General features: G+C 34.4%; 1 protein-coding gene across 1 annotated transcript; it reads left to right on the forward strand.

The window, feature by feature from the left end:
* The first annotated feature begins 2,983 nt into the window (after positions 1-2,983).
* Positions 2,984-12,565, forward strand: LOC136852629 (uncharacterized). Its single transcript, XM_067127557.1, has 4 exons — positions 2,984-3,169; positions 4,997-5,124; positions 10,531-10,695; positions 11,526-12,565. The coding sequence occupies exons 1-4, from the start codon at positions 3,086-3,088 to the stop codon at positions 11,713-11,715; spliced, it is 567 nt and encodes a 188-aa protein (XP_066983658.1). The 5' UTR covers positions 2,984-3,085; the 3' UTR covers positions 11,716-12,565.

The raw sequence follows: 12,565 nt of genomic DNA on the forward strand, positions 1-12,565 counted from the left end.
GTGAAATGATGGTGAAAGTAAGATATTTATTCGGTTATCTCTGAAGGTTTTGTTAGTCGACTGGGATTACGAAACTTATAACTGTTGCAGAATATCTTTATTTATAAGGCTTACATTAACAATACTCAGAAAACAACCCAAATCTTTTGAGATTAACCTGTATCCTTATTCTTTGTCAATATATTAGTGTACTTTAGTTCCAACCTTAATTACCCACTGGTCAATTTATCACACCGAGAAGAAAATACAGACTGAAGGTGAATCAAAATTTAGCACGAGTTTGTAGGCTAATATTAAAAAAAAAAAAGTTGAAGGTTTGATTCATTTCATATTTTCATGTCTTCTTATTTACAAAGACTCTCTGTTTTTAAAGTACACTGAAATATTAAACATTAAACTGCAAATAAAAAGAATTACTAAAACATTACTGAATCTTGACGAAGAAAAAAAAAATTCCTTTCTGGCAAGCTGAAGTAGAGGTTGAGAAGTCCCAGTATTCGAGACGGCTTTTGAGTTTGAATAGAAAGACTCAATGGTGAAAGGCTGGGGTGCCTTTGAAGTGAGTTCTCGGAAGAACGACCTTTGAGGTCAATTTAGTTCTTCGAGTTGTTAGATCGTAAAACGAGGCATTTCCTTGATTATTTTGGAAACATATAGGACAAGATACTGCCTTACTGAGTTAGTACGTCAGTAATAAAGTAGCTGTTCATTGGTTAGATTCAGAATAAGCAACGCAAAGAATTTCCTTTGTTGTTAGGAAGTAAGTAGCACCAAGTCACCTCCATCGTTGGTAAGGAACTTGATAGCAAAAGCCATTCCCTTACGTGATGAGAAGATAAGTATGAAGGGATACTTCTTGAAGGCGAGGTACTTCCTTACAGAGTTAATAAGTCAGTAGCAAAGTGATAGTTCATTTGATGTTAGGAAGTCAGTAGTACTAGTCCCTCGGTTAGTAAGAACGTGACAGTAACATACAATCCCTTTGGTGATGGGAGATGAATAGGAAGGGGTGCTTCCTTGAATGGTTAAACCATTACTCAGTTCCTTGTTTGGATAAGATATCAGGAGCAAGATGCGCCTCACTGAGTGATGAGAAGACAGGTAGAACAAGACACTTTCTTGGGTGGTTAGGGAATAAGCAGCCTGATACATTCTCTTGTGTAGCAAGATGAACGTTTTTTAAGCGTTCTGGAAGTAAATTGCGCAAGGCAGTTGCTTTTATAATTAGGAAACAGCATAGGGCAGGTCTTTTGATTTGGCAGGCTGATAAACAGCATGGCGTTCTCCTTGGTGTTAGAGGAAAGAGTAGTTCAAGCATTCATTTAATTGGTGAGGAAGATCTTGAGGAACATACAATTATTAGAAAACATCAGTGAGTAGTATATAAGGGAAGTTGGTATAAACCATAAAAAAATTATATACAAGTCTGCAAAATAAATGCCATCAATCATAGAGTGAACTTGTGGCACAGACCTTGCCAAGAACTTTCTTCTTTTGAATCTGTAACACATGTTGAACTCGACTGACAGCTGACATTCTATTGAGCAATCGGAAATAAGGGATTTCCCGTCCTTTGTAGAACTACGAAGTTACTAAGGAACTTCCGTGCGTGGGTCTACTGTATATGATGAGCGTAAGTATTATTAATTCAGATACTGGCCCCTATGATACAGTTTCTTTATATTAATAAAACAGACATTAGAATTACTTGCTTGTGCAAGCTAGATTATATCAAAGAACGACAGCGCTATTTAGGATATATATATATATATATATATATATATATATATATATATATATATATATATATATATATGCATATATATATGTGTATATATATGTGTGTGTGTTATATATACATGTATATATGTATATATATGCATATATGTTTATATATATAAACATGTATATAAATATATATATATATATATATATATATATATATATATATATATATATATATATATATATATATATATATATATATATATATCACTATAGGCCATTTCCCTTTAAAGAGGATGGCTCCAGAGGGAGTTCACCTTCCTGTTCTTAAGAAAGTCCTTTGAGATAAAGTTGCCACCCTGGGTACAGCCCACCCCAGTCGACTAACAGCCGCATACCCAATTCTCTGCATAGGTCAACAGGGGTATAATGGTATTCCTTGTGTATACACAGACATACACACACACAAAAGCTTAAACTTCATTGTATAGAATACTTCTTATAGAATATAATCGTAATCTTTTTTCAGAAAATAGCGATGGCATTTGTATGTTCGGTGAGGCGCGTGCGTTCTCTGTACAATTCACGACATTCCTATTTATGTATTGATTTGTTTATTGTTCTTTTTCTTTTTCTTTGCCTCTTTGTACTGGGTTATTAAGCTTTCACTCATCATTCTTCCTTTTAGATGGCTTTTCTGAGGCAGTAGATTAATACGATCTGACAATATACATTATATTTCATATTAGCGTGTAAAGATAGATTCCTCATTGTGTTAGAGGATTCTGCAATTGCTTCTGAAATTACGGTGGAGACATCCTGCAGTTTTTTTGTTTTTATCACTATTTACCATGTTACCTTAGATTAAATATGCCTCATGCAAACTTCTGTATAACCGTTGTGATTATTAAGTAGCTTATGTGCCATTTATGCGAATTTCACAATATCATTTCTTTGTAACTCGTCCAATGAATTATAAAAATATTCTAAATATCAGATTACTTCATAATAATTTTGGTGAAATAAGTTTATTACATATCTTAATATGTAGATTTTCAGTTGTGAAATTTTGTTCAATTACTCTATAAAATGAAGGAAATTTCATTTCAGAAACAAACAGAGCAATTAAATGAAGTCAAAGGTCAGGTCACCAATCAAAGTCAAATGAGCATTTGTTTAAAAGAACTGAAAAAAAGAGACAGAAATTATGCATTCGGGTAATAACTGCCTGGCCTAAAACACACCCTGCTTATTTCACAGTGCAAACGGGAAGAAGAAGAAGAAGAAGAAGAAGAAGAAGAAGAAGAAGAAGAAGAAGAAGAAGAAGAAGAAGAAGAAGAAGAAGAAAAAATCAAGAAAGATGTCAATGCCTCGAACTTTTGACATCATCTCGGGAGAGAGCATCTCGCTGCACACGGGACAAACTTGGTTCTTCGAAAACCAGGTGGGTAAATTCATTGAACTGAGAAAGCACAAAGATACTTGTGACTATAGAGTTAGATGTATTTTTCAGACTAAAACAATAGATAGATACACACGCCAATATGATGTTTTACACAGACACACGCACACCTATGTATAAATATACACATATATACTGTATATATAAATACACACACATACATATATATATATACATACACATATATATATATATATATATATTTATATATATATATATATATATATATATATATATATATATATATATATATATATATATATATATATAACATGAAGTTTCTGAATATAAATGCACTATATATATATATATATATATATATATATATATATATATATATATATATATATACACATGTATATATATTTATATATTTATATATATATATATATATGATATATATGTGTGTATGTGTAATAGTCAAATTCACAGTGCCCTCTTAAATTCTCGATTTCTACACAATGTGGATACGCTTGTCACTAGAAATCCTAAGATCCAAATGGAGAAGCAAATGACGAAATTCTGAAGCCTAGGCAAGATTCGAACCATTCGAATCTTACCAGGGCGTCAGAATTTCTTCGTGTGCATCTTCATATGGACCTTAGGCTTTGTAGTGACAAGCGTATCTAAAATATGAAGAAACCGAGAAGTTAAGAGGGAATTGTGTTTATTACAGTTACATACTTATCTGGTAGAAAGTGTCTAGTAGATTATTTTTATATATATGTATTTATATACATATATAATTATTTATATAAATGTGTATATATATATATATATATATATATATATATATATATATATATATATATATATATATATATATATATATATATATATATATATATATATATATATATATATATTCAAAGCTTTTCACTCCCAGAAAGGCTTACTGAATGAGAAGTTTATATTACGATAGAGCAGCGAAAGTCAAGCAGTATCTGTCTATCTATCTGTCTATCCAGCTATCTCTTTCCCTGTACTTTATATTTGCCTGATAGGTTGGACCTCCATATAATGCCTTTTCTTGAACTTCAGCTGCAAATTTAGTCCCCTCTCCTTTATGCTTATATTGAAATTTACTTTTTCTTTTATTATCGCCTTGACAAGATTTATCCTTGTCATGCTTTCCTATATTTCATCATCTTTTCTTTTTTTGTTGTTGTTGTTCACGTTCGTTACATAGTTTCATTAATCCATCCTCTTTGACCAAATATAATTCTGGACGAAATTACAATCAAAGAGGATATCTGAGGAAGAGGCCAGCTTCACTTAAATTAGCTAAGGTTACCAATAATAATGTGACATAAAGATTCAACGTAACTAGCGCTCAGGTTTTGCTTTCATGTTTACCGGAAAATGTATAATCATTCTTTTACATCCATTCATCATGAATTTTCTCTGAGCGCAAGCCTAGCTAAATTGTTTCACCAGTTTTACAGCTCTTTCTCACCATTACCAACAACCATTGAAAGTGAATTTGTATAGAGCTAGGGTACACATATATCATGAATTTTTTCGAAGTGCAAGTCTAGCTAATTTGTTTCACTGGTTTTACAACTCTTTCTCACCCTTGCCAACAGCCATAATCGAAAGTAAATTGATGTAGAGCTAGGGCATATATATACAATGAGATGCATATACTGTACTAGGTAGGTAAACAGTTAAGAACTATGTGCTTCATTTAACTCTTAGGTTTATAAGTTCTGAAAAGAGAAAATTTGAATTTGAATGAGATAGTAACACCAGAAGCTCTTAATGCATCTCAAATGCTATTCTGGCATTGTGCTCTTTCCCCATTTCCAGCTGAACCTTCCGATTGTTGTGAAAAACACTGACATGGCAGAACTGGCAACGACCATCGTCTTTGTCTTCAGAGCAGCCATTGACTTGACCCAAGTCTTTGGAAAAAAGGGCAAACCAGATAAAGGCAGGTGAGTCCCCATGTTTTTACAAAGCCAGACAGTGTTGATTTCTTCTTTTCCAACAGGTCCTGCACTGAGCAGCTGATTCCCTCGGCTAGTGGCATCACTGATCGACAGTAAGGTGTCTTATATCAGGTGCTATGATCTATAATTAATCTGGAAAGAGAATATAAAGAAACGCCGTGTTTGTTGTGGGATCACTAAATAGACTGAAAAGAAAGAGGCATAATATTCTATTTGAAGTAGAAGGAAGAAGTCGAAAACAAAGATATCCACACATAGTATCTGAGTCAGACTTCGAGACACCAAGATGGCTGCATCAACACGAGGTATTTTCCTCATCGAGGGTTACTGCAACACTCCTATTTTGGGCACAACCGGACGCGTTCTGGGCAACACCGGTTTCTTGTTCAGAACATTGTTCTTCCTGGACACCCTCTTTGGCGATGTCAATCCAGCAGACTATGAGGATGAACTACCCTGGAGTGACTATGATAGTGACTATTCGCCTTACGGAAGCTATTACGGTCCTCCAGATACTACCGGCGGCGGTTACGTAAGTTACGGATCTCATGACAACGATTACGGAAGTCATTTCGGAGTTTTCCAAACGCATAGTGATCATTCTGGAAGTTATGGACCTTATGAGAACCCATACGGAAGTTATGGGTCATACAGTGATCATACTGGAAGCTCTGGATCATACATTGGTCATTCCGGAAGCTCCGGATCATTTGAGCATTCTGGGACTTCTGGCTCTCACGAGCATCATGGCGGAAGTTTCGTAAATCAAAATAGTCAGAATGAACTCACAGGAAGTAGCTACACTTCCTACAGGAGTCCCACATCATCTTACAGCACCTATGACCCTCATTCAAGGGCTGGTGGTTCCTCCTCTAGCGCGCAGCAACCTTTCAACAGCTACCACAGTATCAAAGGTCCACAGAGAAAACGGTTCGTCATTGGTAATAGCAGGTAGGGTGATTACCTTTGGTTTAAGTGACTTTCAGTCAGTTTTGACCTGTTGATATCAAAATTTAGTTTTTAATGATTGTTTTGGCGATAATGAAATTAGTTATAGTAAATAATAAATATTAATGAGAACTTAAGAAAGCGAAACCTCCCAGTGTTCCTTAATAATCACAAATATCTAACATATTACTAAATTTTACTGTCAATGAACTTCTTATAAGGTGTTACATACTTTAAGGAGCATCACGTGAAATTTGTGATTTCTCCCGATCTTCAATTATAAAGCAAGCCTTTAGAAAAATCCTCTATCCGATTTTAGAACTTCACCATTGCACAAAATTTAGTCAGTTTCATTTTCCGTGTGTGAGAAGGGGAGGGACGCGGGGTGGGGTGGCGACCGAGATGCACAGCTATCTTGTGTTAGCACAAACTCCTTATCTCTGAGCAACCAGTAGTAAGTTAGGTTCTAAGGCATGGCCAGTCCGTTCAAAAACTTATAATTTTATGTAATAGGCTACTGCTTAAATTTTATGAGAAGGTATCACGCTTTTCATGGAAGATGATATTAATGTTAAGATAACACTGACAGGGTCCATGCCCAATTTCGGTGCCATGAATAGCGACGGTACCTTGGTTCTTAAGCCAAAAGGCAGCAGCAGTAGAAGTACTAACAGTAACAGTAGCAGTAGCAGTAGTAGTAACGATGGTCTCAAGAGTGTATAATTATTTAACGCTTATTGGATGGCTATTTTCATCAGGATTTTGATGAAATATTTAGATAAACAGATTTAATTTTATCACTGCAGTGAGAAACCAAGGGAACTGGGTCTTCAAGCATAAAAATAAAGAAGTAGTGGTAGTAGTAGTAATAGTAGTTTTAGTAGTAATAGCAGTAGCAGTAGTAGTAGAGGCAGGAGAAGAAAATTCTAAAAAATAATTGACAGAACTCTCCCTTCTGTTAAGCAGTAATAACTGTAGTAGTAGTAGTAGTAGTAGTAGTAGTAGTAGTAGTAGTAGTAGGAGAAGTGAATAGTCATGTAATTTATATTAGTAGGCTTCTATCATTACATTTCTGTAGAAAATTCTAAAACAACTTGATCGAAATCTCCCCCCTGTTAAGCAGTAGCAACAGTAGCAGTAGTAATATTATTATTAGTAGTAGTAGCAGCAGTAGGATAAGTGAATAGTCATTTAATTTATAATAGCAGGCTTCTACCATTACATTTCTGAAGAAAATTGTAAAACAAATTGATCGAAATCTTCCTCTTGTTAAGTAGTAGCAACAGTGGCAGTAGCAATATTAATAGTAGTAGTAGTATCAGTAGAAGTGAATAGTCATTTATAAAAGCAGGCATCTATCATTATATTTCTGTAGAAAATTATAAAAAAATTTATAGAAATCTCCCTCCTGTTAAGCAGCAGCAGCAGTAGTAGTAGTAGTAGTAGTAGCAGCGGAAAAAAAGTAATTTCATTTATCACAGCAGGCTCCAAATGTTACATTGCTGAAGAAGTCCCCTCCTGTTAAGACGACCAAAACAGAGATTCAGCTGGGTAAACAAACTGAAGACGGGGTAAGGCAGCGTTTGCAGGGTTACTTGTCTACAATGTCTGTTGTTTACCTCTGGCCTGCTATTTTTATATCACGGCCTTTGGGAAATTGGTGGTCTGTCTTTTCGGGTGGGGGAGGGAGGTGGAATTATAGTTCATTCTATTCTTTTGAAACACCTCAAAAGAAACTTCACAGCGAAATTAATTTAGAAATCTCTTCAGAAATTTTTTGCAACTTCCTGGCTCCTTTAGGTACTGGGTTACTAAAGTCTCTCTCTTTCTCTCTCTATGTATATATTTATATATATTAACTTATATATACATATACATATACATATATGTGTGTGTGTGTGTACGCCGCCTACAAATAAGCACACTGCATGAGTGCCTCCATGCAGTTACTTCGGCAACGGTCAGATCGAAAAACGCCCGAAAAGGACGTAAGCCAAAGCACAAAGAGAACTTGAACCAGACGCTCCACGACCATAGCTACCCATATGAACCTCCATTTGTCCAGATAAAAAGGAGAGGTGGGGCTTCTTCCATAGAGTTACGTAACGTCAAAATACAGTAAGATGACGTGACGTGATGTGACTGATGAATGAAGGTGATGTGCGGGAGGATAAACACTCGCTGGCATTTGCATCGCCTTTTGTCGTTCCATGAATGATGGAAATGTTGATCACGTTTTCTCATTAGGGAGGGAATGGCAATTGGATGCACACAAGTAATTGTGTTTCATTATAATATCGTTGGGCGGTGTATGGTTTCTTTATTCTAATTAATAATGCTGTGTAGAATGAATCTGAATGAGAAGTAACACATACATACGTATACACAGGCGCACGTAATATATATATATATATATATATATATATATATATATATATATATATATATATATATATATATATATATATATATATACATACATATATACATATATGTATATATGCAGTACATGAATATATGTATATATATCAATATTCCAATTACACAAATTCACTGTGTCTATAGGTATTACTTAGCAGAGGACCTCAATAACAGGAAGGTTCATAAGAAGGAATTCTTTATTTCTAGGCTTTCATAGACTCCTCTGCCTCCATCTTCAAGGAACCAAATTATTTGACTCCTTGAAGATGGAAGCAAATGAGCCCCTGAAACCTTGGAAATATAGATTCTCCTCTTTTGAACCTTCCGTATTACTGAGGTCCTCTGTGAATGTAATATATATATATATATATATATATATATATATATATATATATATATATATATATATATATATATATATATATATATACATAATAGAGTTCATGCATAATTTATCGTAGGGAATATATTTCAAATATTTCATGCTGCAGAAAGTCCCCTTAGCTAAATAAGACAAACACTATGTGTCTCTAGAGTACTGAGAGAGAGAGAGAGAGAGAGAGAGAGAGAGAGATAATGTAATACTTTTCCCAAGTTTTACAAGATAACCGCCGTAAATTTGTCATGGAAAGGCAGATTATGTTTTCTTCCTTAATTTTAATATTATTAATAATTAAAGCTTGTTCTAAACGAATATCAACTCTTTTGGAAAAATATTACAATCTGTATCATATGTAAGGATGGCGTCTGTATGTTTGTATGGTTGTTGAACATCTCATAAATTAATACTAGGCGCCAGCGTAGATTCCTTTAGCACTCCTGTAGGACGTACGATTTTTGTTTTTATCGTGTATAGGAGAGGAAATTTACTAACATCACGTCTCATGAAACGTAAGTCCGAATGAGAAAACGATGTTGTCGAAACCTTCATAAGGTGAGGATCATAATGAATATATATATATATATATATATATATATATATATATATATATATATATATATATATATATATATATATATACACAGTATATGTATGTGTGTGTGCAAAGCATTTCTTCAATATCGATTCCTTATTTTTCCGTAGTTTTCCTAAATTTTTATTATTTTATTCAATAGATGATTTTCTTTTTACTTGCCCTGTTATTCAGTAAGTTTGGAGAGAGAGAGAGAGAGAGAGAGAGAGAGAGAGAGAGAGAGAGAGAGAGAGAGAGAGAGAGAGAGAACATCGCATTTCTATGTCTGTCTGAATGAGTGTAACGTGATACAATAATGGGACAATGCACGCTCAAGTTCTCACGTTTTTATGCCAAGGGCTTGATCAAGTAGGGTGCTAAATATATTAGTTCAAAGTGTTCGTGTTTTGCTGAATTAAGTAGGAAGTTATAGTCGAAGCAATAATAAGTCTGTTAGCACCGAAAATGAGTAATAATTACCATTTTACTATATTCATGGTTGAATTCTAAAGTCAACGTTTTTATTGTTTTCAGAGAAATAACAATATAACACTCCCGTTTTTCATTGTATGTATAAATTTATAACTATTATTCCGAGAAGAAAACGTGGCAGGTTTTGGTCTAATTTTGTATAATTTGGAAGCGAGTAATACTGACCATTTTCCATGTTCATGGTTGAATTTTAAACTCAAATGTTTTGGTTTTTAGAGAAGTAATACTCCTATTTTTTTCATTTTACGTAAACGTTTGTAACATACTGTTTTGCCGAGAAGAAAGCATGGTTAGTTTTTGTCTAATTTTATCTAAACTGGAAGAGTTATGTCAGAATCGTGACAATGAAGAACAACAGCGGTTCAAGAGGCTTTCTCGAGTAGGACGATGATCTACAGATGTAAGTTAATGGAGGACACGAGCAAATGGCTCCTAATAGCGTAAGGAATATGCATTTGGATTTTAAGCTAAGAATTATAGTTAATAGTGGTTAAACTTAAAACCTTAGTTTAACATTCTCATGCAAATGATTTCATCTTCATTCTCAATCTCCCCTTCCTTGACATTCGACTCGAAGGAGCCTTGCGGAAGACCAGAAAGCGATTTACGAGCAGCTAGCTGCTTCTCTCTCAGCGGTTGGCGTCGACGGGCGCATTTGTCTACTGAGATTCATCTGCGAGGCTCAGCACACCAGGATACAGAAACTCAATCTCCTAGGGAAAATGCTGGCCACTTTCTTGACGTGAGTCTAAATTCTAATTCTGCGTCACACGAGACTAGTTTTTTGGAAATTTTTAAGTCTTGTTGCTAAACTTTGTACCAAGTATTTAGTTTTTTTTTTTTTTTTTTTTTTACATAATCAGTTCCTCATATGTTATTTACAGTGGTGTCGTACTAGTATAAAAATAGGCCTACTTGACTTGAGCTTTACCACCATGCGTCCCAAGAGATCTAGTTTTCTGGAATCTTCTAAGTCTTGCGCCTAAACTTTGCACCAAAAAGCCATTTTTTTCTTATAATCAATTCCTCGTACGTTATTCACAGTGATTTATTAGTATGAACATAAGCCTATTTGACTCAAGCTCTGCCACCATGCGTCACACGAGGTCTAGTTTTCTGGAATCTTGTAATTCTTGTGGCACCAATAAGCCCGTTTTTTTCTCACATAATCAGTTTCTCATTCGCTACAATGGTTCGCATAATGTGTATATATATATATATATATATATATATATATATATATATATATATATATATATATACATACATATACACTGTATGTATATATATATATATATGTGTGTGTGTGTGTGTGTGTACTTAAGCTCTGCCACCATCTGTGGCTTATTCCATACAGTAATCTATAATAAAAAAAATGAATCCCTTGTTGACAAAGTGTGACAACATACTGATTCTTGACAGAAAACTAGCTCATATGACACCACTGTAAATATGTCTCTTAATGTGCGTGATTGCTTAAATATATTTATTACCATAATTGTTATCACTCCATCTTTAACTTAAGACAAGCCTCGAAAGGCGATTCTAATGTTCAAACGTTCTCTCGAACAGTCCAAAAGAAGACAACTTCTTGGAGGAGTACAACAAAGCATCTGCACTCGGCAAGGCGGGAGAATGTGGCGGGAATTTCGAATCTTGCCCCATCTCCCTCTTCAACATCTTCAACTACTCCAAAAACGGGAAGCTCTCCAAGAACAAAACGGAATTCGAGAAGAAGAAGGTTTACCATAAGAAACCCTAATGCGAAATGATTTCAGGGTTAGCTCTGTTATTACTTATATTGCGCCTGTGATATCTAGAACGTCGTTTTGTAAATGGTAGCGCGTGAGTTTGACGAAAGATTACCCAAAATAGTTAACAAGTCTTTATCATTTTGAACTGCGAATATTTCTTGTATGCTTTCTTTAACAAAAATAACAGTTTATTAGGTATATCATGGTCATCATATTCATCACATGAAGCCTTTACTTGTTTTCAGAAGAGACATTTAAAATGACTCATATTTCAGTGTAAACATCTGGCAACCTTGCAGCTTTGTGGGCGTAGTCTCTTCATCATTATGAGAAAGAGCATAATGAAAGAAAGAAGTTTCCAATACTAATTAAAAAGAAAGAAAGTGATTTATAACGATTTATAGCGACAATGGCAATTAAAAAGACGATATTGATATGAAAATAATGTAAATGAAAGTATTAGGTAGCCATAACCAAACTGACTCAACTTACAAATGACATACGTCCTTAGTTAACACATTCCGACAATGACTTTCGTAAGTGTTACTGTGTTACAGAAAATGATTATGTGTGCAAAGTGAAAATGAATAAACCTACAATAGTGACAGTGACTCGAATGAGAATAACTGCAATATGGACCTGACATGACATGGAAGTGAGTGTTTGAAGTGACAAGAATAGATATAACGTGAAGTGACTCACAGTTTAAATAACTTTAGATCAAAGTAATTATGAAATTCACCGAATAGGCGACTGAAAATAACAACGAGGGACAGGGAACGTTCATTATGTTTATGTTGAGTTTGATTACTGTAAATAATTCCTAGTTATAAACACACACACATATAGGTATGTATA

This window comes from Macrobrachium rosenbergii, chromosome 25 (genome assembly GCF_040412425.1).
Source record: "Macrobrachium rosenbergii isolate ZJJX-2024 chromosome 25, ASM4041242v1, whole genome shotgun sequence".
Lineage (NCBI taxonomy): Eukaryota > Metazoa > Arthropoda > Malacostraca > Decapoda > Palaemonidae > Macrobrachium > Macrobrachium rosenbergii.